Here is a 27,667-nt window from a genome sequence, read left to right as displayed (position 1 = left end):
TGTCACTAACTACTTGTAGGCTACTGTTTGTTACAACTCCCATCTTAGAGAGACATAGTCCTTAGTCATTAGGTCCAAAACCAGCCAAAGGTTTAGATTTCAGGGTGATAGTGAAATGTAGTGGGAGTGTATACATCAGCCCTCCGATGTTAATATCAAGGACTACTATAGTGGTCTCCTGGGGACTGGCGTGACACTTCTGACTTCCGCACAATAAAGGCCGTGACCAGTTGGCTAAAAGCAACCTTGGGCAATGTCAACATCCTCTCCGGGACATCACATGTACCTGTACATCTATGGCGCCCTACAACGCCACAAGATAGAAGCCGCACACAGAAATGCCCACACACTGTGGAAATTGCCTCTGTAACACCTGTTTTGTCCGACTATTGTTCTATTCTATAAAGAAATGACGTGTACGCATCACTGGCCACTCCTACATGACTGGGCAGGATGACAGTGTAGTTAGATGCTAAGTACTTTGCCTTTGTAGGGCAATGTGGTGCCCTTGGCCATTGACTATGTGTCTCTGCAAGCTGTGCACACTGCAGCTATGTGTACTGTTTTCTGTTTTGTTTTACATGCTTGTTTAGTTTACTTCGAAAAAAAAGGACAGCATCTTTCTTTTCTCCTGAAATGTGTGCATTTTCTACTCGGCTGTGGTTTGTACATTATATTGTATTGTATCTTGTATTCTTTTTTTTCATACTAGAATACTTCTGTATGACGTAAACAAAGAACAATATCTTTTCCCTCCCCCTCTTTTACTAAATAAATGAACTAACTGTGATGTTAAGACGTGTCCCTGGCTCTTCATTTTCCTTTCCAGGAGGTCCTTGTTTCGCTGTCTATGTGGCTATGTTAATTAATATAGCGTACTGTACATGACAACATGCATTGTAACCTGGTATTGACCAACAGCGCTGAAATGATGTAGCCGTTGCCTGGTGACAAATCACTACAAGGTAAGCAAGTACTAGTACTAAGCTTTGTGATGGAACAGCCATATTGCTTTGGCTCACTAAGAAACCATTTACCTAAGTGACACTAAGTATTCTGTATTATAGAGTAATATGCAATGTGCTATAAAATGTCCTAATACATTTCTAAATCCATCTCAGTGGCTCATTACCATCCTCGATAAACTATGTCAACAGTACATCTGGAGAAGCTGTCTGTCTCTGTAATTACGATGAGAAACTATTACGCTTCCAACCAGTAGGATGATTGGAAAGGAGATGTACCCAAGTGCTGTGATGAGGAAACCTGGATTCAGAAGCTACAATTACTTACCCAGTGCCACATACGTATACCAAGTGACCTGCTTTTACCTGTCCAATTCAACCAGGTGATTGCCTGATTGGACAGGTAAAACCGGATCATTTGGAATATGTGGCCCTGGATTGTAGCCCATCACTGCCCATTTGCCCAAGTGTTGCTTTGAAATTCCTCAATTGTTAGGTCAATCCTTTTCTTTGTTTACTCACCCAGACACTACAGGTGCCTAACAACACTACGGTCGCGGTGGCAAGAACGTGACACTCTTGATGACAACAATGAGGCCAACAGCCACTTTGACAGCTTTCACTTTTTTATTTTGCTTTTCATTGCCTGTAACTGTTTGGGGTTCAGGACGAGCACACCTCCGTTGAAGCGGCCCATCTGACCTGAGGGCTCTCCCCTGGAGGATGGCTTCTGCTTCTTGTCCCTGACAAAACACAAGCAAACACACAAATACATGACATGCCCACCTAAACTCAATTACATTACCAAGCGAGTGCATACAAGAATATATTTTGTGTGCGTATGAGGTGTATCACTTTCACCCCTTCATCAGGAAATTGCAGACTTAAGCAGATGAACAAATGAATATGCATGTTGCAAACACATATACACACACGCACAAAAAGGAGACTATTCAAGTTTTTTTGTTTCATACATGTAAAAGTTTGTTGTTTTTTACCTGACATGTTTCGACGGTGAAACTTCCGTCTTCATCAGAGGGTCATATGGATGTTGAGGCGACCCTCTGATGAAGACGGAAGTTTCACCGTCGAAACATGTCAGGTAAAAGATAACAAACTTATACATGTCTGAAATAAAAGAACTTGAATAGTCCATCTACAAAAAGGAGATGTAGGATAGATTGGTGTCGTCTCACTGATAACCTGGTTTTCAAACTTTGATACAGGAATCTCTCAGGGTTCTTGGATCAATGATTGGTGACACGCCAAATATCAGTGAATAAATGCTCCCTGTCCTCACCAGCGTAAGGTTTTATGTTGACAAACACTTAACATTCTCTCCACACCCCATACCCTCTGTACATCTGGTTTATGCAGCAATAACTATGGAAAATTATTCGTGGCAAGATGCCCATGGTGCAGTGGATGACTACTGCATGCGGCAGTTAAAAGTTCAGACTTTTTCTCAGAAGCTGCACAACGCTCCTGACATCATTATGAACATCTTGCATTCCTCTGATGAAAATCTACATTCGTTAACTTTTCTGAGCTGCCTAGCACACAGTATTTCTTGATGCAACTGCACTATTGCGTGAAGCATTATTAATAAGATTTAATCTCGGAGTTCAGTCACATTACCAACCTTGACTTTCCTTCTTTCCTTCTCTTTATACTTTTGTCCTGCAGAAATAAAGATAGCAAATAAAAATGTATATTAGTCAATAAATAAGTTGCTATCACAGAGTTGAGCACACCATGAAATGGGTGGAGATAGATAACGGTATGTCGTAATTTTTACCATTTTCGCCTCTTCAGCCTCTTTCTGCTTCTTGTCTTTGATCATTTGCTGGAATGTTTTGTAGTTGACATATTCTTTTTTGGGGGGCTAAAAACAAACAGGAAGAAAAACATTTTGATTAAACTATATTGTCCTAATCCCAAAGCAACCACCTACAGACAGAAAGACAGACAGACAGACAGACAGACACGGTATAATCAAAAAGCACATACCCTTGCTCCAAGCATGATCGCTCTGTCTTGTTCAAACACTCTTTGCTGATCCTTCTTATAACCTGTGATTCCAAATCTATGGACTTCAAGTCGTGCCTAACAAAAAGAGGAAAGTGATTGATTAGAAACTCTGTGCATTACACTGCTATGGACCAAAGGACTAGAATGATTAAGCACTTAAGTGAGGCTACTGACATTCACAGTTAAAACTCTTACCTTTTCTATGCTGAACTCTTCATCATCCTCGTCTGCTTTCCTTTTCTTCATCTCTGGAGGCTGTATAACAACAAAAAAATTCATTAGTAGAGTATCATTAGTCCTGAGGTAACATATGGGTGGTTGACGTTTAAGGGCGTAACGCAAAAAAAAAAAAAAGTTTTTCAAATTCCTGAAAAAAATGATGGATAAAAATTGGAAAAAAAAATAGAAAAAAATAAAGCAGTGGTCTGTGGAATTTCACCTTATTTTTGCCATTTTTGGGAAAATGTGTCCTGCATCAACACATTGCATAGGCATGTCACACCGCAGGAAAATGGAGTCACACCACAGGGAATTCACTGCATTATGGCCATTTTAATCCTTTTGTATACATGACTGACATCTGAGCTCAAGCTAACTTGATAATGATATTGTGTTTAATCTTAATATGTGTTTTCATTAATAAAAAAACTTTTTTTCCTCCTATAAGAGCAGTCACACCACAGGACACCATAAAATGAACCTAAGCATTGCGTGACAGAAAGATTGCAATATGAAGACATATTATGAGGTTAAGAGTCACCTTAAACTTCCACAGCACTCTCCAATAACTGAGGTACTGACTGGTAAGGAGCCAGTCTTTAAGACCCTTGTAGTTGGCCTTGCAGCTGCCCATTCACAAACATTGACATGTCACCCCACAGGACGCAATTTGTGTTACGAAATTGAACTTGTAGTTAATATTACTGTCTTGAGTTTTTTCCACATTCACATATCTTAATCTAAAGTTAAGATATATGCAATCATGCCAAATGCTTCATACATTATTCAAAATGTTGTTGGTTAATTTATATATATATTATTATATATTGTTTCATTAATGTTACAGTCACACCGCAGGAAATTTGACATATAAACCTTTACATAAATCTTAACAAAAATGTTTCTTCTAATCTAAGACTAATATGAAACATAATGTACCACATCTTCTTTCATTGACATTTGTTTTTTTAAAGGAAAATAACAGTTTTGTAGGTTTTTAACCAATGTTACGAAAAAACAAGGCGTCACGTCTCCCACCCATATATACACCTATACACAACAAAAGACACATACAATTTCCACATTAGCCATAGGCCTATGGCACACACATACATACACACAAATGCAGAGTGTGTTATGGCAAAGCACAAAACACAAAAGCACAAAACAAATGATTCAAAGTCTGTTACATAGTCTACATCAAATACCATCCGTGTTTTGTATTGAATAGGCCAAACACCACACCAACAAGTGAACAAGCATCAAAACAATGTAAACAAAGTGTTTGTATGTGCAAGAGTAGTCTTGCGTTGTGAAAGTGAAATGTACCTTTATTTCTGGTTCTGCTTCCTCTTGAGGTTTTGATTTCCTTTTCTTCAAAGGGTCTTCGAACAACACCACCTGGACATTTGAATGCTTTGTCGCTGAGGATGAATTCTCAACCTTTGAGCTGGTTAAATCCAAATCACGTTGACCACAGTCTTTAGCATTCAGAGGCTTCTCATCATCCGAGACATTACACATCTCAGAGTTTGTGGTGGTGTCATTGTTGTCTGATTCCGAGATTTCTTCTTTGTGTGACATATTCTTCTTTTTCTTCTGCAATTTCTTATTCTTTCGACATTTCGCCCCATCACCTTTGGAAGCAGTTTACAAAATCAGCAGTCAAATTAGCCGGTTTACAGAAGAGCTAACAATATAGCAGCACCATTGGGGTTTTAGTAAACAAACACTCAGATTCACAAACTGGAAAATACAACAACAAATAAGCTATTTAAACAAAACAGTACGTAGTGCTTCACCAACCCACAGTCAGTCAGATTATGTGGTTCTAAATGAATTGATGGAGAAGCAAAGAATGTAGAAGCTAGCTGGGAAACTAGTGAAAAGCTTGCCATTCAGAGCCAAACTTACCAAAATCGTAAAGTTGATTCAACACCTTATCCAAGAAACACTGATCCACATCCTCTTCTCCTTCACTGCTTTCGTTATTTCTGGACATACTTTAAAACAAAATAAATAATAGGCCTACCAACAAGACGAGTGATACACATTCACAACATGAACTCACGTGGCTTATCTTTGGAACTCCCACATGTGAATGCAACTATTCGGCCACCGTAGTCAGCCCACAGTTTCAGGAAGTCGCCTGACAGCCTCCGCCCATGTGAAGTGTTTGCATCGATTTTGTAACAGTGAAGAATTAAGACATTGCACCCTTAATTTATTTTTTAATAGTGATGCAAATCCCACGTGTTGTAGCGCTGTGATCACAAATGGCTTCTAAAGCACTATATTCGGTAAGTGTGTCACTGTTCCACTTCACTGTAGATGACATTCGTTAGCAGGCTAACATGAGCTAAACGGTACATTTTGACATACAAAGTTTGTATCTTCTTAAAAAGAAGCTGGTTATCCGGAAGGCATTAACCACGAATCGCAATGACATGTTCGTACATTAGACAATGAAGTCAGTGGTTTAAAAAAGGAATAGGTGATAAGAACAAATTGCATGTCAGACACTCAATCCAACTGAAATGTCATCATTGATCATGGAACCATCAGTTACAATGTAGCCTACATGTAGTTATACTCTGAGTTATACACTCCAGCTTGTGACCTTTAATTATTCTAGTCCACTACCAGTACTGAGGATAGCAACTTCTCGACTTTCAGAATGACTAGACTAATGCACACTATTGTGAGCAATGAAGTATGGCTCTGTTTCTCAGCAGAGAGATCCTGTTCTGAAGAAGAGGGATGACTTCGAAGACATTTTGGAGGAACGCAGGAATTCCAGTGACTTGAGATATGCGTTCAAGTGCTACACACCCGTGCTCTACAAGGGTCTTGTTCCATGCAAACCTGCTATGTTGAAGAACGTGGTCCTGCAGTCAGATTCGCTGCAGCATGTTATTCGACAGGTAATATCAAACTCCTGAAAATCACTGTCAGCTGCAGTGAAAGACATATGAATGAACAACCATTATGTTCTATTGCAATGATTTCATTATTCATTCACCTTCAGTGAAATATGTTTTTAGCCATTGGTGAAGTTGCAGTTTACAGGAGTACTTGAAGTGAGGATGCAAGTGGAGATCACCTAATGATTATGCAGTATGCACATGGGCTTAGGTACATGGTGTGCTAAGCAGATTTCATTGTAACTTGGCAAAAAAACAGATAAACAACACATAATAGTACAATAGTTATGCAAAACAATAATAATAATAATAATAATAATAATAATAATAATAATAATAATACTTTCGTTTTATATAGCGCCTTTCAAAACACCCAAGGACGCTTCACAGAGTGTTGTGTTGGAAAGTGTGAGTGTGTGTGCACGTCAGTGTGTGAGCGTGTGTGTGAATGCATGTAAGTAAAAGTGCTTGTGGAACTAGCAGCCATAAGCCTCCAGGAAGAGATGTGTCTTAAGGTGTTGCTTAAACATGGCCAGTGAAGGGGCATTCTGGATGTGGTCGGGCAGATTGTTCCAAAGAATGGGAGCAGCAACATGGAAGGCTCTGTCACTGGTGGCCTTGAGCCTGGTACGAGGGACGATCAGCTGGCCCTTGGAAGAGGACCGCAGGGATCTTGAGGGGTCATAGGGGTGAAGGAGGTCTGTGAGGTAGTGGGGTGCCAGACCATGCAGGGACTTGAAGGTTAGGAGAGAGGACTTTGTAGGTAATGCGTTACTTGATGGGGAGCCAGTGAAGCTGCTTGAGTATGGGGGTGATGTGCTGCCAGGGTCTAGTGCCTGTTATAATTCTGGCAGCAGAGTTCTGGACATATTGCAGTCTGTCTAGGGCCTTGTTGGGTAGACCAAGCAGGATGGCATTGCAATAGTCCTGACGAGAGGGACATGCGATAACATATGACAGCACACACTTAGACAAAAACATTAATTCTAGTAAAGCCGCTTAGGTTAGTTCCACTGTTTCACCAGCCTGTCCCTCAATGAGCCTCACACCTCACCTGTCTCCCTACCCAGGTTTCGGCGGAGTCAGGTGAGTCTGCAGAGATGGTGCAAGAGGAGGCGGCGGCCATCTTGGACGAGATGGCTCACCGGCAGCAGCTCAGCACGGTGCGCTTCTTCGCCTTCACCCTCAGCAAGGCCTTCAAGAGCCTCTTCCGCAGCGTGTGTGTCAACGAGGAGGGCATCCAAAGGGTAAGGGCTCTTTAAACAAGAGATATCACAGGAACAGTTTAAAATAGGGTGCTTTTGCACATCTCTGTAGTTAAGCAGGTGCGTAGGATATTACCCCAGTGAGGTTGTCATCCAAGTGTGAAGAATGATGACAGAAACATTGTGTTAAAGCTTGCTGGTGAAATAAACAGTGTGTGGGATCCTTTTTACACTTGACCTGCACCGTGAGTGAGCTGGGTTGGGGTTGGGCAAGGGACTGGGCGGCGGTGTGCCCTGTTTATATCCAAAGAGTTTTAAATGAGCCAGAGACGTAGCTGTTTGCTTTTCGTACTGTATTTCAACTCGAAATGATGAAACTCTTGGAAGTTTAGGAAAGAAACGTCTTTCTGTCTACAAAAAGTCTGATCGCCTACAGCTAAACTCTTTGGATAACATGGCATGTATGAAAAATGCATACATTTTGTCTTTTTTTGGGCATAAAAATGTCTGCTAATCTTAACAGGCCTTTTTCATGCTGTCTTATGTCACCTGTTAATCATCCTAACCAGAGGTGTCAAAAAACCTGATTCAGAATTTAAAACCCTGCCACAGTTTCCTTATAACACAGGAGACTTCACTGAGTAACTGGTCTGCCTGTCTTGATATCCTTTAGCCATTAGCCTTGGTTGCAGCCTCGGGCAGCAGATTTGCCGACCACGACGGGATCTGCTTAGTCGTAGAAAGGTGGGCATAAATGCTCTGCACCAAATATGGACAGAAATATCTAACGTGACTTCCAAAGATAAAAAATCACTGCTTCCTACTTAAAGCAGTGAGTAAACTAGCTCTCCAACATGTGGACTGTGCACACAATTCACATCAGCTATATGAGTGCCAATCATGGCAAGTTACTGGAGTGATGGAGGAGGTCCCATGCCAGAGCAGTGAGGTAAAAGCTGCTGCACAGCAGCACAGCTCAAAAGCAGTTCCCGTGATGACTAGACACCATGTGACATGACTGCGGAGCAGAAGACACCTCCCCTCAACAGCGTCGTGGACAACACAAGTTCTAGCCAGAATGCATTGTAATTTCACAGTTCTCATGCGTGCTGCACAGACGAGCCCAGACAAAAGAATCAGCCCATTACCATCAACTGATTCAGAACTCGCTGGATCAAATTTTTGGCAGGGTTCTTACTTTCTGAACCTGGAGTCGACCCCTCTGATCCTAATGTGCGTTGTGCAATGGTCAAACGTCTCTGCTAAATGTAATGTATTGTAATGTAATGTAATGCTCTGTGATTGACAGCTTCAGCAGGCCATACACGAGCACCCGGTGGTGCTTCTCCCCAGTCACCGCTCCTATATGGACTTCCTGATGATGTCATACCTCCTGTACACATATGACCTCACGCTGCCCGTCATAGCTGCAGGAATGGGTATGTGAGATTAAGACTCAGCCGCCTAAATGCTTCTGAGATATATTACAGTTGTCTTTCAATTGCTTATGCACAAAAGCCGTCTATGGCACTATTTCTAAACCCTAATGCTCATATTTCACAACTACCTCTCAAATTAGTGAAACTGGAAATGTTTGGTGTGCCAATGATCATATTGTATTACCACGACTGCTTTAGTATCAAATTATACAACACCTTAAATCCTGAGTCCTGTGTGAAGTCAAGGGAATCATGACCGATTATTCCCTTTTATGTATTCTAACACATCACCGTTGGAAAATATGAAATAAGCTTTGTATTATTCAAAAAGGGTTATGATCACACTTATTACACATGAATATCTTGCGTTGCAGATTTCATGAGCATGAAGTTTGTTGGCGAGATGCTTCGCATGTCGGGGGCGTTTTTCATCCGGCGATCCTTTGGAGGAGACAAGCTCTACTGGGCCGTGTTCTCGGAGTACGTCAAAACAATACTCAGGGTGAGTTACATGTTATCTTGTCATTCTCTAGTCTATCTTTCACACTGACAGTAGGGGTGAGCGATATGGCAAAAATCATTTTTTTTTTAACATAAAATCTCGATTTGGATTTTTTATCACGATCTTCCATCTAAAAAATAAAAACAACAAAAAACACCAAGAACAGGCATATATACTTGCAATTTGTAATTAGCAATGAATTAAATGTAAATACACTGACACTCTATATGTATTACGTTCATTATGTCTAACTGTTTAACTCAACACTTTAAATTTTCTTTTGCCTTAAGATATGCAAAAGTTCTTTTACCTGACATGTTTCGACGGTATTACTTAATACCGTCGAAACATGTCAGGTAAAAGTTAAAAACTTTTGTATGTCTTAAGGCAAAAGAAAATCTAAAGTGTTGTCACTGACACTCTCATAAAGTGCACAATTGAAATACAATGATGTAAAGAATAAAAGTGAAGACAACAACACTAAGTAAGTTCATATCACTCTGATACTGTTAGTAAACATCCTCACTGCAAGACGATCTATACGATTTGTCAATCTTGTACTCGATTTCATGATTCATGATTTAATATCGTCATATCGCCCACCCCTAAGTGACCAATATATGCAGTATAGTCAGTTCTTAATGTGCTTTATTGTAATCAAAGATTAAAGATGTATTTCTCTTTTGGTATTGTTGTGTATCCAGAATGGTTATTCTCCAATCGAGTTCTTCCTGGAAGGCACCAGGAGCCGCACATCTAAATCGCTAACACCAAAGACAGGTGAGGCGCTCTACTTGGGCTCTTCATATTAACTCTATTGTAGTTTTCTTATAGTTCTTGTTATTGTTACTGCTTGGTGCTATGGCAATGGCTAGGTTTTATTTCTGGTTGTGTCCTCCACAGCTCTCTCTCTCTCTCTCTCTGTCTCTCTCTCTCTCTCTCTCTCTCTCTCTCTCTCTCTCTCTCTCTGTCTCTCTCTCTCTCTCTCTCTGCATCCTTGCTTTCCTACAAAATAGAGCATAATTTTTGTCACACAATGCATGTCTCTTAGGTACTGCAGGTTACAATCAAGTCCCAAAACCTTTTTTGAATTGTGTTGTTCGGCTGACTTGTCACTTGTGACTCAGGGGTCGCAGTTGATGTCTTGCCTCTCTTGGTGTGCAAAGTCACGTGCCGTTGTTTTTGTTTCTTGCCATTGTGAGTTCTTTGAAGATAAATGTGGACAGACAAAGAATCACATCACAGCTCTGTTGCTGCCGCAACCACATTTATTTCTGTGCTGGCGCGTCCGAAGACTTTATCCATGTTAGTTCTTAGAGGCTAACTACCGGTACTGTATTTTACCCCTGAACGTGTATCTCGTTCCCATTCTCGATGAACCCTCCTTTTAAAAAATATTTTCCACACTTGCTGTTGAAATCTCCCAGTTCCTTCTCTCTCTCACACCTCCCATTTGTAAATGCATCTCAAACTACTTATTGAATATTTCCTTATTTTCAATATTTAATCCTGTTTCAATTCCATATCTGACCAAAGCTAAGCTATCTACCGATACAATTTATCAAGCAACCGGTAGTGCAAATCAAACCCAGATCTATCTGCTCTGGGTTTAGAGTTATTTTTATGGCTTTGTCTAAAATGAGCACTCTTTCACTTGTTATTACATTTTTATGTTTTCTACGTAGTGCACAACTTGCTGTAGTGAGTGAATGGACGTTTCCTCACCCACCATTCTCTCTCTCTCTCTCTCTCTCTCTCTCTCTCTGGTCATAAACACTTCTCCCTCTTGTTCTTCTTCTTGGCTGCATACCCTGCAGGCTTGCTAAACATCGTGATGGAGCCCTTCCTGAAGGGGGAGGTATTTGACGTGAGCCTGGTGCCCGTCAGCATCAGCTACGAGAGGATCCTGGAGGAGGCGCTCTACGCACGAGAGCTGCTTGGAGTCCCCAAGCCCAAGGAGTCCACCTCGGTGAGGGAGGGAGGGAGAGAGAGAGAAAGCTCACCCAAACTCACCAAGAGTCACACACACAATCAGGAGAAATTAGACAGACAGACAGACAGACAGACAGACAGACAGACAGACAGACAGACAGACAGACAGACAGACAGACAGACAGACAGACAGACAGACAGACAGACAGACAGACAGACAGACAGACAGACAGACAGACAGAGAGACTCGCAGAAGAAAAAAAGAGAGGGAGAGAAAAACAAGACACAAAGTCAGGCACAGGCAGAGAGAGACCGAGAGACAGAGAGAGCCAGCCAGACAGACAGACATGCCTGTCAGTGTGTGATCGATCAGCCATCCAACCTCTCACTCTCCCCCGCGTGCTGTCTGCTGACTAGCTCTGTGTGATGTTGGATGTTGCCAACCTGCTGAGGAGCTGGCAGGAAGGAGGGAACTCTTTGAAGGAGGAGTAGTTGTGGCTGTTCAATGTTTCTCTTTTTTCTGGCAAAACTGTTTGTAAAATGTTCTCTATTGAACTCAGTTGCCCTGGAGTTTGGGAGTTTGGAAGTTTTTCAGTAGCCATTTTGGGAACTTGTGCCACTTGCAATTTGAATTGGCAACACTGTACGCGAAATGTTTTCGTAGAAATTAGTTGCTCAAAGTTGTAAGCAGCAGGAGTGCATTCGGAACACAGTGTAATATTTTGCAGTGTAATGGGACGTCCATTGATTTGATCTTGCTACTTTGATTTCGCTTCCATCCATTGACCATGTTTTCCTTTCCTGTACCTCTCCATCCTCAGGGTCTTTTGAAAGCGCGGAAGATCTTCAGTGACGATTACGGCAGCATGCACATTTATTTTGGCCAGCCAGTGTCTGTGCGCAGCCTGGCTCAAGGGCGGATTAACCGTTCCCAGTATAACCTTGTGCCCAGGTAGGTTTTCGCTGTTCACTCTTGTTTTCACTTTTCTTCATCGGTAGCCCATTTGGCTACTAGAGGTATTTAAAGCACTGGTAACCTAGCCTGGTCCTGACCATCCCATAATACTACCATTTCATTTCGTATTCATGGTCTGGAATTTGTGTGATCTGACGTGATTGTAGGAAGCGGGAAGTTTGCACTCAGTTATGTTTTGAAATGATTGGACAGCTCCACGAGCAGCGAGAGCTCCACGCCCTCCAGCATGGTTGCGCTGGTATCAGAGATGATTCATAAGGAAGAGACCATTCATAAGGAGCTTCCTCTAGAATCAATATGATGTAAGGTTCTAATCTGCCATGCCCCTCTAGTAGTAGACTGGCGCGGTTTCAGAGCGAATGAAGTTCAATGGGAAACACATGCCCATTCAGGAAACCGGAATTGACCCCACTGTGTTACATTGGTGATATGTAGTATGCTTTATCTTGGTAACCACATTGGAAACGCTTTGTTGGCATTTCCCAAACCGGACAGGCATATTCCCAAGAGGCCGAGCAGTGACGCCCAGAGCTTGGTGACTGACGCGGCCTATCAGCTGGTCCGCAGGCAGGAGGAGAACATGGTGCTGAAGCCCTGGGTTCTCATCGCCACCTTCCTCATGCAGAACCTGGAGGGCGTGGAGCTCTCGCTGCTCGTGGAGCAGACGGTGTGGCTGAGGGACCTGGTGCGCTCCTTCGGGGCCTTCCTGGACTGGCCAGGTAAGGAGGTGTAACATTTATTCAATATGGGTTTTTTTCAACTTTATTTAGACGGGACAGTGAGAAGTGGGACAGGAAATGAGTGAGAGAGAGAGATGGGGGAGGATCAGGAAATGACCCGGGTCGGGGATCGAACCCGGGTCATCTGCGTAGTAGTCCAGTGCCCAGCCGACTAAGCCACGGCTGAGCCAAGGAGGTATACATGTAGTCAGGACATCCAACTCTGATGTTTACTACTACCACCATCATGGACCAAGGGCAAATGTATCCAGCAGGCGAAAGCATGTTGTCTTTTCTTTTATAGATGATGTTGGCAAAATGTATTTTTGCCAATGTAGGCTAACACACAACAAGACGTCTTTAAAAGAGCGATCACGAGTCTCACAATTGGTTTAGGCTTCATGATTCCCACATCAAAGAGACTGGATATGAATATCCAGTCTCTTTGCCTGCAGGCGTTTAACGTATCGATTAGGGGTGGTACGGTTCACAAAATTCACGGTTCGGTTCTTATCACGGTGTCAAGGTCACGGTTTTCGGTTCTCTACGGTTTTTTTTTTTAGTTCATGATAAATGGTGCACTGGCTAATAGAATCGGACTTATAACTAAATACCCTACATATGGTTTGTATAGGCTTACAAAGTGAAAATGGTGTGATTTTAATTGTGTCATCCTCTGATTTGGTCTTATACGCTAATGTTTTAATCAGAGAGACTGGATAAGATACTCCTAAAATCTCTGTTTTACATATTTTTCTGGGCAGTACATGAATTGCGGTTTGCGATGGATTGCACGGTTCGGTTCGGTATGTGTGTGAATTGTACGGTTTCGGTTTTCGGTGCGGTTTGTGTCATCCATGATGTTCCCTGAAAGCATGCTGTCAGATTTGGGGATGGAACATCAGTAGCCCAAACATCAGTAAACCTCCAAGGGCATGTGCAAAAAATAATGCACTTCCGCGCTTTGAACTGTTCCTACGGCGAGGACAATTTGGAAAGTTTTCAAGATCTCCACTTTGGAGGGCATCTGTTCAAATGTTCCACATTTACCTAGCGTTACCGTTGTCGTAGACACGCAGCCGAAGTTTTAATTGTATATGTACTGCTAATGTTATGGACTTGGACAGGTGGATAAATTGAAAAACAAAAAGGGAGTAGATAGCGAAGTAGAAAAGTTCAGATGGATGCTTCCTTTATCCATTTCTTAAAGGTATAGCATCTTGTGTTTTCCGGAACCCACAGTTTTATCTTGGAGTGAGGCACAGGCAAAGAAAAAAAAGCAGCAAGGCACCGTATCAGTCAAATCACTTGTCAGTTGCACCATTTTGTAGTTAAACCCATTGATGCCTAAAGCACCTGCAAAAAATACCTGCTGAATGCCTAAGCCCTTGTTGGGAAAGTTGCCCTCAGCCTATAAAAACCTAAATATCTCAGCCTCTGATGCACATAAAAAACATGAAATAAGTTGCATTTAAACCCTAAGACCCTCCACTTGCATTAGAATGTGTTCATTCAACTGTAACATACCCACATTTTTATTAAAAAAGCTAAAATCTCAAGAGCCTGACTGCAGCGCATATGTCACTCTAGGCACCAAAGGTAAAACAACATATACCAGTCATCAGGCTAAAATGGGTCAAAAAAACAATTGAATTCGACAGCCTGGCAGGAGGAAAAAAACACAGTGAATAAGACCAGCAGTTATACAGGCTGTGTCCTTAGCCTAGATCAGACTATTACGGTGTAGGATCAGTGGGAGTGTGACAGTTGATCTTGTTGGCCACCCTCGTCAGCAGTGATGTGATCTGAAGGGTCCCACTGCCCATCAGATGAGTGACAGGAGGGAGACGAGACGCGCTTAGACACCCCCCAGGAGCTCCTTTGTTTGGAACAATTGAGTGTGTGTGTGTGTGTGTGTGTGTGTGTGTGTGTGTGTGTGTGTGTGCGCAAGCGCGCGCGTGCGTAAGCGCGTGCGTGCGTGTGTCTGAATATGCGTGCATGTCTGTCTGATGCTGCTGTGACGTCTATGTCTGTGCCGTGTAGAGTGTGTATGTCGTGCGGGTGTGTGCATGATTGTGTCTGTGAATGTGCGCCAGACAGCGTGCCTAAGCTTTACAGTCTGAAGACCCCTGCTGTACCACCTGCCCTGCCTGTCATGCCATTTTTCTCCCTTTCTCTCTCTTTTCCTTCCTCTTCTTACATCTTCCTCCTTCTCCTCCTCTCTTCTTTCTCAGTTTTCCCCCTCTCACCACCACCTCCATGTCTGCTTCTCTCTCTCTCTCCCCCCCCTCTCCCTCTCTCGCCCCCCACTCTCTGAATGCATGCCAGGGAGTGCCAGTCTGTGTTAATCACCGGATGTTGACGAAGCACTGTGTTGTGACATTCTCACCAAAGCCCGTCGCTGAGATGTCAGGCCACCGTTTTATTCATGCTCTGTGCTTTTTCGCCCTGCCTTCTCTCTCTCTCTCTCTCTCTCTCTCTCTCGCTCAAAACTCTTTCCACCCCTGCTCCCCACGCAGCCAAGCGTTTATTTTGACATTTCTTATTTTGCTCGAGAGATGAACAACCAACAAAACATTTAGACAAGTGTGTGCATGGCAATGAGGAGTATGAATAGGTTCAGGTTTGCAAGTTAGAAAACAATTTAGCAGCACAGCCAAAGGGTAGTTCCGATATAGTGCTTGGCAGGTCTATCAAAACTGTGTAGGGATTTTGTGAACCAATCTTTCCAGCTTCTTCCACTGTTGTCTTTTTAATTTAAAAAAAAAAATGTATTTCATTTTTAAGTTATTTTTCAAAGCATTTCAGGCACACTTTTTCCTTTAGTCTATGTGTATTATTTTCATTGCACTCTGTTTTTGTTTTTTTCCTCTTTTTATTTTTGTCTCAACTATCAAATTGATTGGCAGGCTTAGGTTGTAAAGACTTTTGTTTTGGTTGCATCTTTAGTATGTCCTCTTTTGCCCACGCATTAACCCTATTCCGATGCTACGCACCTGTTCTGTCAGTCTACTTTCACCCCTGGTCTCAGTAACACCTTTTCTATGTCCTCTTACTCCATTCCTCCTCTCCCTCTCCTCGCTGCTCTCTCACCAGACCGCACGTTTTTTAAAGTAAAACCTTTGCATTTTGTCCGTATCCATTATAAAGGTGCTGATGTTAAGGGTTTTCAGTCTCGATAACGTCTTTGTCCTCCTAGTATCCAACCCCCAGTATCTCTCCCCACTCTCTCCACAGACCACACATCCTATATGCAAGTTTTGTTGTTTATCTCGGCAACATCTTTTCTATGTCGTCTTACTATCCCCCACCTCCCCCTCCTCTCTCCTCCATCCACAGACCACATGTCCAGTATGAGGGTGGTATCGAACAGCCTGTCCCTGCACAGTAACCTGGTGAGCGCCTGCGATGGGCAGGTGCGCCTCCTAGTGGCGGGCGGGCAGGGCTGCGAGAGCCCCGAGGAGCAGCTGTTTGAGCAGGCGGTCAGCGCGCTCTCTTGCGCCTCCTACAGGAACCAGCTGCTGCACGTCCTACTGCGCCCTGCCCTGCTCGCAGCCGCCATGCACTCAGCGGCCAGCCCTAGGAAAGGTGAGACGCATGCACACACAGACACCCACACACACACACACACACACACACACACACGCATGCACACACACACACACGCCGCGGCCAGCCCTAGGAAAGGTGAGAGACATGCGTGCACACACACAAGCACGCACGCACACACACACACACACACGCCGCGGCCAGCCCTAGGAAAGGTGAGACTCACACACACACACACACACACACACACACACACACACACACACACACACACACACACACACACACACACACACACACACAGCTGCTGCACCCAGTACATCTTGCCCCATGCACCGCAGCTTTACTACACCCTGCACTCAGTCTCCACAATTACCGCAATTACTACATATTTTATAAAATGATTACAATACCTTATTTACGCTTTCAGCAGTCTATGATTAGCAAATCATTTGGGCTAGCTTCAGGTCCTCTTGCAACTTGTTTCATGTGGTTGGGGCAGACAACATACAAGCCCCTTTTACCCTGCTGTGCATACAGAAGGAACAGGGAGAACAGCATGTTAAAGAGATCTCTAATGAGCAATTAGCAACAGGTGACAAGGAGGTTGTTGCTTTAAAAGACTTCAGGAGATAGACTGAGACTGTGACACTGAAGAAGGCTGTGTGCAGCCAAAACGTCCATCATATCAGTCCCTTCAATGTTTAAATAAAAGGAAAATAACAAGAAAAAAGAAAAAACTGAGTGCGATCCATTTCCTAACAACTTGATTACTTCAGAGACGCACCAACAAGACGGAAGAGCGCGGTGTGTGGAAGATAAACTACCTGTAGTGCCATAGGTCTTGGAATCCTTTTATCATTCACGCTGGTGGTTCTGGTGGTCACGGCGTGTGAAACTGCAACATGAATAGATTCAGTTATTCATGCCCATTTTGTCTTGTCACGAAAACTAGAATGAGTTGTTTTGTTGCATCAAAATCACGTTAAGTGTGAAATAGACTCTTATGCGACTGAATCAGTGTGTTGCACACCTCTCTCTCCCTGTCTCTTTCTCTTTCTCACTCTGTCTCGTTAGAGCTCGCTCTCTTTCTCTCTCTCTCTCTCTCTCTCTCTCTCTCTCTCTCTCTCTCTCTCTCTCTCTCTCTCTCTCTCTCTTTCGCACATACAAACACACAGAATAACACATAATAACAAAAAATGCTCATTACTTTTAGCAAAGTAGAACCGATCCGTAGCTTCAACCAGACAGGGCTTTTTGTTTGCCCTAAAGAATTATCCAAATTCCGTATGGCCTGCCTTCTCAGGATGGAAAACGCAAAGTCAATTATGCTGTGAATCTGAGCACATGATTGCATCATGGTGGCTGATGTTGTCTGGTCCTTTTACTCCAACTCTTGATTAGGTGTCTTTTTTTTATTGCTTTTTTAACTTCATTTAGACAGGACAGTGAAGAGTGGGACAGGAAATGAGTGTGAGAGAGAGACGGGGGAGGATCGGGATATGACCTGGGTCAGGAATCGAACCCCGGGTCACTCGCGTAGCAGTCCATTGTCCAGCCGACTAAGCCGCGGCTGGGCCTTGATTAGGTGTCTGAACTGCTACTCCTTTCTTGGGTTTTCCCCAAATTGTAGACGAGGTGTATAAACTTCATCTGTCTTCCTCAACTCTAGATGAGGTCTACAGCTGCTTCTGCTTCCTACGAGATGTCTTCTCCAACGAGTTCATCCTCTGTCCAGGGGAGGCCGTGCAGGTAAGACTAAATTGGAGAAACTACTAGCTACAAGTGCTTTTGCTGGCCCCATTTAAGCAACATCATATAGTTCTTTCAACGTTGAAATAATGTTTCCAAAATCATGTGAGTGGTTCATCAACTTGTCAGACAATGAAATGGTGTCACCACACTAAATAAGCTTGGATGGTTCTGATTTCTATCTGTAGGGGAAACCAAAGAGACAAAGACTATATTCAAAATAAAAGGTTTGAATTATAGTCCTACAGTATGTGATATTATATCCTTCAAAAAAGTGTTGCTGTTCTCAGATCTGGTTAGGTAGGAAGGGAAAAAAAACACAGTTGCCCAATCAAAAATGATTCATCGTGTCAATGTATCATCTTTCTGTTCTGTGTTTTCCTTTATGTCGTTATACACTGTGTTACTGTATCGCAGTGACTGCAATACTGTACTTACAAGTGAGCATTGTGTTAAACCGAGGATGAAGGCTGCACTGTGCCGAAGAGCCAACAGTGCCACAGCAAGGTGTGAACATTTACATGCTCCTGGTGTTTCCCCGGTGTTATGGATGACATGTCACTGACCACTTGCTATTTTTTCCCCCCTTTTATGTTGGCGACAGAGGAGAACGCCATTGGTTGGATATGTTTAAAAACGCCACATACTTTCTGGTGTATGTACACTGTACAGTATGTGTTTCCGTGCCGGTTGGATAAAGATAAAGATCATGGTGATTTTTGTCATCTCTATGCCATCCCAGTAACCATAGTGACTAGTTTGTAGCAACCCCTAGACTTACAGCACAGTACAGTAGGAAACCCCTATCAGCAGGTTGTAGTGTAGCAGCTTTGCTGATATACTAACTTGAGAAACTAGACTTGAGAAATACATAATGTTCATAGTATCCTTGAGTAGGCCCTGTGTTGGTGTGTGTGAGTAAAAGACATAGGTTATGAATTATTTGCGTGTTAATTTGTTTGTTTTGTTTGTTTGCTTGTTTGTTTGTTTACACACCTCTGTCTGTATGTGAATTGGTGGTGTATGTGTATATGTGTGTGTGTGTACGCGCTCACGCCCATGTCTGTCTGTCTCTCTGTGCGTCTCTGTGTGTGTATTCTGTTGTCAGGACTTTGACGAGGCTTGCTACCTGCTGATGAAGTGTGGAGCAGTGCAGATGTCACAGCAGGGCGTCATGCCAACGGAGAGCGGCCGTGCCACCCTGCACTTCCTGTGTGCCACACTTGAGCCCTTCCTGCAAGCATACCAGGTACTGTATGCCTGGCTATGTGGGCAAGAGGAGAGATTTGAAATGGCTGGTAGATGCTAATCTTACTAGCCAAACATGCACTCACTAATGGGTCAAAGTGGCTAGTAAGTTGGTCTTTTCTACTAGCCATACTGTAATTTCACCAGCATTTGGCAGGTGTTAATTTAGAGAGCCCTGATTATTATTATAATTACCTTTCCAGTAGCATTTGGATGTTGCAGGTCTTTCTTTTCTAAATTGACTAAAGACCACATTGTAGTACAGTACCATATCATCAGGGCATAGGTAATAATAATAGGTGTTGCCGCGTGAGGCATGAATGGTGCTTTGGCTGAGCGGCAGTGCTTTTAGCAATTCCCATATGCAGCGTTCAGGCCTTTTGATTCCCTAGACAGACTGGCAGCCTCCTGCTGGGATGATGGCAGTGATGGGATTGAGCTCCACTGACACGCTGTTCTGCCTGCTTTCCCCACTGTGTGCGTGCGTGTGCGTGTGCGCGTGCGTGTTATGTGCTTATGTGTTTGTGTGTATGTGTGCAGGTGGTGTGTCGATACCTTTGTGAAGAAGCCAATGACAACCTGACGGAGAAGCAGTTCATCCCTGCTGTTAGAACATTTGCTGTCAAGCTCCACTTGGCAGGTAGGAGTGTGTGTGTGTGTGCTTGTGCGCGCGTGTGTGTCTGTGTGTCTGTGTCTGTGTCTGTGTATTTTTATTTTTGTGGTGTGATGTGTGTGTGTGTGCTTGTATTGTTGTGTTGTGATGCGTGTATACACATCATGCACTTGTTGCACCTATGATTGTGTTTGCGCTCAAAAAGCAGTGGCAAGGTTATTTTGAATGTGAGGTAATTTGTTGTTGCTGAGGGGATGAATCTGCATGACTTCCCTTTAGTGTCACTCCGCCAGCCCTGTCACTGAGGGCAATTAGATAAGTATGGAAGTGTAAAATGTGTTGGGAGAAAAAAAAGCCTAGAGGAGTTTTCTGCTGCCCTCTAGCTGTGATAGGAGGAAGTGCATCAGTGTTGATGCAGTGTTGATGATGTGTGAGTTTTGTGCTACGAGTTACATATTATGGCAAAAAGCAATGCCAAAAAAAAAATCTTAAGGTTTTTGGTTAGGTGCTGACATGATGTGATTTGGGGGAGTGCTGAGTCGACATATGTATTACTATGTAATGGCAATTTTTTATAAAATGCATAGCCCTTCAATCATGGCATGGTAATAGACACTCAATTGAGAACTCAATTGCTCTCTGGTGCCCTCCACAGGTAGCCTGAGGTGCTACGAGGCGCTGTCCTCAGACCTCCAGAAGAACGCCCTGGCTGCCCTGCAGAGACTCAATGCTGTCAAGAAGGTCAAAACGTAAGACACACACACACACACACACACACACACACACACACACACACACACACACACACACACACACACACACACACACACACACACACACACACACACACACACACACACACACACACCACACACACACACACACACACACACACACACACACACACACACACACACTGGCAGCTTTTGCTAGGGCCAGGACAAAGTCATTTGAAAGGGCCCTATACAATACTTGCAATGTAATGGAAACCCAATTTTGGGCACCCATCTCTACCTGAGCCCGGGACAAAAGACCCCCCCGTCAGCTTTCCTGCACACACACGCACACACCCTATTACGTTCAGGTGTAATATATTATCTTAACAATCTCCTTCTCAACTCTACCACTATGATTGCCGCATGGCTATCAGACACTGAGCTGGCTGCTTTTCCAAGCACAGCTGGCTTAGATGCCAGAAGAGGGGGGTGACAAGTGTTCCTCAACAGCCTGTGGCCGTTTGGTGACACAGTGTTGTGACACCTGAGCGATGAAAGCCAGAAAAAAAAAATGCCTTAAGAGTTGTCACTATAAAGATGTCATCGTAAGTGTGGTGATCAGGTTATTTCATAACAAGAACCAAAAGATTTAATAACAAGAGGTTATGTCATTATCTAATCTAAATCGGTGTACATTAGGTGCACTGTGTAGGATTTTGGCCAGCGTATTGCGTATTGCAACTATGCTGCTCATTGAAACTGTGCTGTCTACTGCCAAATTTGATCTTTTCATGAATATTTACTTAGCAATAAACTAATATTTACTACTATGACCAAAGTACAGTAAGTTTTACAGCTAAAAATGTCTATTTCTGGAGATGGAGAAGATCCCCCTTTTCATGTATGAAAAGTGCAATTTTCCCAGTCATAAAAAGTACTTCGAATTTGATGGTGGTGGTAGGTATTTGTTAAAATGGTATCATTTGTGAATGGGTAGCATGAATTCTGGAAATTAACTACTAAAATATTACACTGTGCACCTTTGAAAGCACTGCTCTTTGGGTTTGTTGAGGGCAACTCCATTCCTAATAGCTTGTGACTTGTGTCGTCTTCTCTCTTTGTAATGACTGATCATTGGACATAAGAGAAATTCTGCATTGAACATTTGTGTGTTGAATGTGTTTTTTTCAGTGCTGATCAGGTTGTCCTCAAAGTGAATAAGCTTGCAGTGAACTCCTTGGAAGACACTTTAGGTAAGCATCTCTTATTGTAACATCTTCAGTCAATTAGAATTTTCTTTGTCTTTTCTTCCTTTTTTTTGCTTAATTAATTAATTTAAGCTGATTAATATAACGAACAATTGTGTCTTTTGTGCGCAAACATGCTGTGAATGTGTGGGTGCAGTTCAGATGTTGACATCATATTTACCGTCTTTGATCATTTTCACCCATAAAAATCAATTCTGCTGTTTGCGCTACACACTCTGTGAGCGTCTAAATGAATAAAATGATGGTTTTTTTTCCAACTTTAATTTTACAGTCTTTTTTTAACTTGCACTCAAAATCATCTTTAATTCGGAAGTAGAGTCTGTCTATTCTCATCAAAACCTCCAATTACCAACAAGCTCAGCGAAGAGATTACGTTTTGTTCAGGACCAGCTAAGTAATCAGGCCACATGATGCAACACCCTGCAACAGCTTCAGAGGAGTTGTGCTGTGGTCTCTGTTGATGTGGGAAGAAATTGTAAACCTGTCGTGAGATAGCGGCCGTAATTGATTATGGAGCCTATTGCACACAAGCCAGTTTCTTCCAGCCCACACTAACACTGAAGTTTAATTACCCCAAATTACCCCACAATCACTAAGTTTACATGATGTTTTTAATTCCGAATTAATAATGCAGAATTACTGTAAATAGTTTGGGTCGAGTTTACGTTGATCTTTCCTTTAATTCCGAATTAAGAGGTGTTTACATGACTTTGGCAAAGCGGAATTAAGCTTTATTCAGAATTAAAGTCAGTTAATTCCGAATTAAATGTCTCATGTAAACGTAGCAAATGTTTAGTTAGAGCAGCTAAGACATAAGGCATGTCTTTATTGCCACTCAAAATAGTTGGTGGTGATTGTGGATGCACAGACAAGGAAAGAAAAAAAGGATTATAGTGCAGACATGTAGCCACTTCCAAGGAGGACGACAGAGGATGATGGCTTAGGTCAGTGGTTCTCAACCTTTTTGTAGAGGGAATGCCCCCTTCATCAACCTACCAACGCCCCCCTTAGTATTCAAAAATAGGATAAACTATTGTCCCCATTTGCAACGGAGTGCCCCCACTCTCAGCTGTCTCCTTCTCAACACCCCCCCAAAGGGCGCCCTGATGCCCCCTGTGAGTCTCTAGAGCCCCTGTTGAGAAACACTAGTTTAGGTCCAGGTGCCGGTTCTCAGATACTAAGTGGGAGTGATTGAAGCTGTCCAACAGAACAATAAGAAACACAGGGGCGCTGTGGCGCAGCGCGCTAAGCCCCCCACATTTGGGCTTTCATGCCCGCCCCATGGGGACCCCGGTTCGAGTCCGGACGGGGTCATTTCCCAATCCTCCCCCATCTCTCTCCCACTCATTTCCTGTCAACATCTCATACTGTCCTGTCAATAAAGGCATAAAAAGCCCCTAAAAATATATATTTAAACCCCCCCCCCCAAAAAAAAACCCCAATAAGAAACACTAAACCAATCTAGCACAGTAACGGTAGACATACTACATACTGTATAGTAGTCACAGTGGATGTCTCCTTAGCTCTGATTAAGCTCTGTGAACTCTCCCCTCTTCATTTCATTTCATTAAAAATATAACAGCATATCTCAACTCTCTCCCCTGTTTAAGGTCTAAATTTCAACAACAACAACAAAAAATGATTAAGGAAAAGAATAGGTAGTTCTATATTTTTCAGTAATCATGTACCTAAAAGTAACTGTTTTGTAACTACTAACTACATCAGAGATGGTTGCACCTCCACCGCAGTCAGTGCCAAGTGAGTTCCTGTTGTTATTAGTGTCAGCCACTGGCACCTTCTCATGTGCGGAAGGGACTATAAGACGGGCACTTCACGCTGGGCACATCTCCAATTATGTAAGGATGAGACGATAAAGGTGGCACTTCACGCTGCTATTCCCATCACCCACTGTGGCAGAGCTGCCATCTACAGTCTGCTCTCTCTTTGCTTCTCTTCAAAATAATGCTGTGCTCATGTTCCCATGCAAAAAAACCCTCTACAAGTAGACAGACAGACAGACAGACAGACAGACAGACAGACAGACAGACAGACAGACAGACAGACAGACAGACAGACAGACAGACAGACAGACAGACAGACACGCTCACACACGCACACACACACACACACACACACACACACACACACACTGTTTATGCACACGCACCTCCTTCACTGTTTGGTGTGGTGCCCTACATAGAAGAACACTTACCTCTCTTCCCCAGCTCATCTTCCTGACCCACTTTGGCTTCACTAAAAAAAAGTGTTTATTTTTGTGTGTACGGGTGATGAGCAACTTAGGAGGTGCAAGCGCTACTGCAAGATATTTATACGGTTATTTCAGTCGGGGATATGAGAAGAAGAAGAAGGGGCGGGGGCGGGGATGAGGTGTACTAATCCTGTCAAGATGTTCATTTTCTATTATTTGCCTTTATTTGATTTTCTTTTTTTCATGTGCCAATCAGGGGGTAAGATTCCCACTCAGAAGCCCGTGCTGGCCCGGCTGTGAGGCACTCTCGGCTCTTCCCAGCGCTCCGAAGAAGGAGAGCAGATGACTCCACTCCGGAAGCAAGTTGACTCCATGCCTCTCATTTGCATAATGCCAAATGTTCCAGGACGGCAGCATTATTATCTCCCCCCCCCAACTACAAAGACTTTGTTTGACGTGCGTGTGCGTGTGTGCGTGCGTGCGTGCGTGCATGTTTTTTGTGTATGTTTTGTGTGAGTGTGTTAGTATGAGGAGAGAGAGAGAGAGAGAGAATGTGTTTGTGTTTGGATGAGTACAAGTGTGTGTTTTTGCATTTTGGTTTAAAGAGGAACTATTTTTGCCCCCCTTTTTTTATCCAAGCTACTTTTTGTTCACGATGAGTGAAAAAAGTTTTGTTTTCATTTTTTTTACCGTTACTGTCCAGGAATATTTGTGAAATATTCGCCAATGCTTGCCAATGATGGCTTATCTCTAACTACATATATTGTTTGAGGTGCTGCCACATGCATGGAGTTTTTGTCACAGTTTGACAACAAGGGATGTACTATTTTCTACTAACAAATAGGAAGTGGGCTCTTTTCTTTTTTTGCACTCTGTATTTATTTGCTTGCCCTTTTATTTCTTTGTCTTTGAAAACTGCTTTCTGTCTTTTACCCTAACCTCCTTAATGCATAGAGAAATCATGGATATCCTATTTAAAAAAAAAAAAAAATCATAATAATAACGTTACTTGAATTCTATTTTCGATACTTCATGCTTGTTACATTACTAATAACAAACATCCAAGGTCAGCAAAAAACTCCAAAACAAAACGAAATCATACGTCGTATGTATCATGCCAACCTGGACTTATGCCAATTTTGTTACAGTGTATGACACCTGAGGAAATGTGCCGTATGTTTACATGTTTGTCTCTGTCGTTAATTAAAGTAGGTATTTCTGATGAAATGAAGACAGCATAGCCATAGTACAATGTACAGTACAAATAACACATTGTCTACACGCTCGCAAAGGACAAATTTGGTGTGAATTCGATTCATAGCTCTGATGTTTGAGATCACAGTTCTGAGTTCTGTCTGTAGGAATCTAGAATGGGAGCATTAGACCAAATGGCAAAGTGGCAGCTAAACGCCGAATTGGGGTGAGGGAAAATGAAACTTCAAGTGAGTTCTATGCCCCATTCAATTAGTGTTGGGTACAAGCTTTTTTGTTGATGATATAGCAGAACATGTCCTTGTTATTTATCTCTGACCTTGAAAAAGAGGGCCGTGGACTAATGCACACCAAAAGTTGTTGTTGAAATGAGTGTCGGATGAATCTTTGGCCAAAAATTTGGGGAACTTTTCACATGCTCCTTTGTAGTGACTCCGATGTGTAAAAGAAGGGCTATGACAAAATTATGAGCTTTGTTATGGGTGTGGTGCAGTTTAGAATCAGGATGCATTTTTTTGTAATGTACACATTGAGTCTCTGTTACACATATCCAAACCACTGTTTACCAAATATGAGGTATATAATAATGTAGACATGCGGTCAATCTCTTTATCTCTTTTATCTAAACCCCCGTCTTCGCCTTGTGGTTGTGGCCTTGTAGAAAACCAAAACATTTCTGCGCTGTCAACCTAGGCACAACAACTTTGGACTTTTGCCCACTCAACATCCTGATTGCAAAGGGGAAATGGCCGTTAAAGAGTGCTTTTGCAAGATATTGAATAAAACTTCTACCATGAATTACGTTTTTGTTGCAAGCACAAGGAGAGCAGACTGGGAGAATGCAAAGGCGTATTTATTTCACGCCAGTGCATTCTGTCTGGAGGTGTGACGCATTTGCAAGTAAAGTCGTGCTCCTCAACGCCACGGGAAAGCCCTTTTGTCATGTGACCATGTTCGCACAGTTTTCCTGCCATATCTGCTACTTTCTGTTGCCCTTACCTGTCTGTAAATCAACGTTTCTACCACTTTACTTTTGCTGAGAACAGCGAAACAATCAAGGGAAATGGCAAAATTGTGCCCTGACCAAAACCACCCCCAACCCTAACCTGTCACAGGGCGTTGTGGAGCACGAGTCAACATGCAAAGGCGTCGTGCACAAACGAGATATAGTAGATGGTTCAAATCGGCTTGTTATCTTCACGCTCTGGTATGATGGCATGTTGAGGAGAGGGTGGGAGGATGGATATTGGAATGGACCCAAGCACTCCAAGGCTGCAGTGCCGTGTGAGAGGCCAGGCCAGTGCCAAAAACAAAGGCCTCCTCGATAAAGGTCCATTTGGAACAAGGAACAAATACCTAACCTGTAACCTCTTCAAAAGTAGTTTACCCCCTGATGTTGTCTAGGTCACTGTCTTTACTGTGTGTCTATGTGTACGTGTGTGTTGGAAGAGGTAGTGTGGGTGTGGGTGTGTGTGTGTTCAATCACTGTTTTATTTTTATTTTTTCCTGTTAACATCTGTTTTTGTTTGTATTGTTTTGACTGTGCACCTGAGTGTCATTCGTCTGTACGATGAGCTTGTGATAACATCACAAGGCTGTGACTAAGCAGACATTAAACAGATATGCTTTACAAAAAGGATGTTTTGCTTCTTGACATGTTTAAAGGGTACCTCAGCAACTTCACTTGGTAATCACAATATAGAGTGAGTTCAGGTAAATTGGGCCAGTTTTTTTGCATATAAGTTAATGGAAAAAAGTGGCCCAATTTACCTGAATTATGACATTTTGTTGTGTGTATGACTCTTGGGTTACCCAATTAATGATCATACCCAATTAATGATCTAATAGCATTGGTGACTGATTTAACAAAACGTGAAATGAGGGTACTTTGCTGATCAATCCTATAATGAAAGCAAAATGTTTTGCTCATGCTGAAATTATTTTACTAAATGACTAAATTGTCACCAGTTTCTGTCAATACAATAAAATAAATAATTATTTTCATTAAGTTCATTTTTTGTTTACCCCCATTTACCGTTTGCTACAGCCGGCCTAGTTACAAATGGTTGAGAGCATTCACAGAAAACCCGGGTTCAGAGAGTCAAAATCTTAGTACAAAAAGTAGTAAAATCACTGGTCTTAAAAGCACTTGGCAGAAGGAACACATGGCAAAGATTGTGAAAGATTA

At 42.7% G+C, this 27,667-nt stretch overlaps 2 protein-coding genes across 3 annotated transcripts; one reads left to right on the top strand and one right to left on the bottom strand.

The window, feature by feature from the left end:
• Nucleotides 1-1,573: 1,573 nt before the first annotated feature.
• Nucleotides 1,574-5,232, bottom strand: c18h1orf131 (chromosome 18 C1orf131 homolog). Its single transcript, XM_063222911.1, has 7 exons — nucleotides 5,130-5,232; nucleotides 4,545-4,852; nucleotides 3,192-3,251; nucleotides 2,976-3,071; nucleotides 2,764-2,850; nucleotides 2,608-2,645; nucleotides 1,574-1,708 (listed from the first exon to the last, which is right to left on the bottom strand). Exons 1-7 carry the CDS (start codon nucleotides 5,215-5,217, stop codon nucleotides 1,585-1,587), a joined length of 801 nt encoding a protein of 266 aa, XP_063078981.1. The 5' UTR covers nucleotides 5,218-5,232; the 3' UTR covers nucleotides 1,574-1,584.
• Nucleotides 5,233-5,443: 211 nt separating this feature from the next.
• Nucleotides 5,444-26,277, top strand: gnpat (glyceronephosphate O-acyltransferase). Of its 2 annotated transcripts, none has more exons than XM_063222909.1 (16): nucleotides 5,444-5,515; nucleotides 5,948-6,139; nucleotides 7,210-7,386; nucleotides 8,654-8,783; nucleotides 9,158-9,285; nucleotides 9,990-10,065; nucleotides 11,103-11,254; nucleotides 12,039-12,169; nucleotides 12,689-12,912; nucleotides 16,252-16,500; nucleotides 18,134-18,213; nucleotides 19,322-19,462; nucleotides 20,002-20,101; nucleotides 20,730-20,823; nucleotides 21,982-22,043; nucleotides 24,524-26,277. In XM_063222909.1, the coding sequence occupies exons 1-16, from the start codon at nucleotides 5,492-5,494 to the stop codon at nucleotides 24,565-24,567; spliced, it is 2,004 nt and encodes a 667-aa protein (XP_063078979.1). In that variant the 5' UTR covers nucleotides 5,444-5,491; the 3' UTR covers nucleotides 24,568-26,277. The 2 variants fall into 2 exon arrangements, with proteins under 2 accessions (XP_063078979.1, XP_063078980.1); XM_063222910.1 differs by having other exon boundaries at nucleotides 5,457-5,515; nucleotides 5,951-6,139.
• The last annotated feature ends 1,390 nt before the right edge of the window (nucleotides 26,278-27,667 follow it).

The sequence above is a fragment of the Engraulis encrasicolus genome, chromosome 18 (assembly GCF_034702125.1).
Source record: "Engraulis encrasicolus isolate BLACKSEA-1 chromosome 18, IST_EnEncr_1.0, whole genome shotgun sequence".
NCBI lineage: Eukaryota > Metazoa > Chordata > Actinopteri > Clupeiformes > Engraulidae > Engraulis > Engraulis encrasicolus.
Note: the sequence above shows the minus strand (reverse complement) of the source record. Positions and strands in the feature narration are given on the sequence as shown.

Bases quoted from the DNA above. Each gene is read 5' to 3' on its own strand.
- gnpat (XM_063222909.1), top strand. From the start codon at position 5,492: ATGGCTTCTAAAGCACTATATTCG. The intron at 7,387-8,653 runs GTAAGGGCTCTT...TGTGATTGACAG, and splicing joins ACGAGGAGGGCATCCAAAGG to CTTCAGCAGGCCATACACGA. The intron at 11,255-12,038 runs GTGAGGGAGGGA...CTCCATCCTCAG, and splicing joins AGCCCAAGGAGTCCACCTCG to GGTCTTTTGAAAGCGCGGAA.
- c18h1orf131 (XM_063222911.1), bottom strand. From the start codon at position 5,217: ATGTCCAGAAATAACGAAAGCAGTGAAGGAGAAGAGGATGTGGATCAG. The intron at 3,072-3,191 runs GTAAGAGTTTTA...TCTTTTTGTTAG, and splicing joins AAGAGTTCAGCATAGAAAAG to GCACGACTTGAAGTCCATAG. The intron at 2,646-2,763 runs GTAAAAATTACG...TTATTTCTGCAG, and splicing joins AGGCTGAAGAGGCGAAAATG to GACAAAAGTATAAAGAGAAG.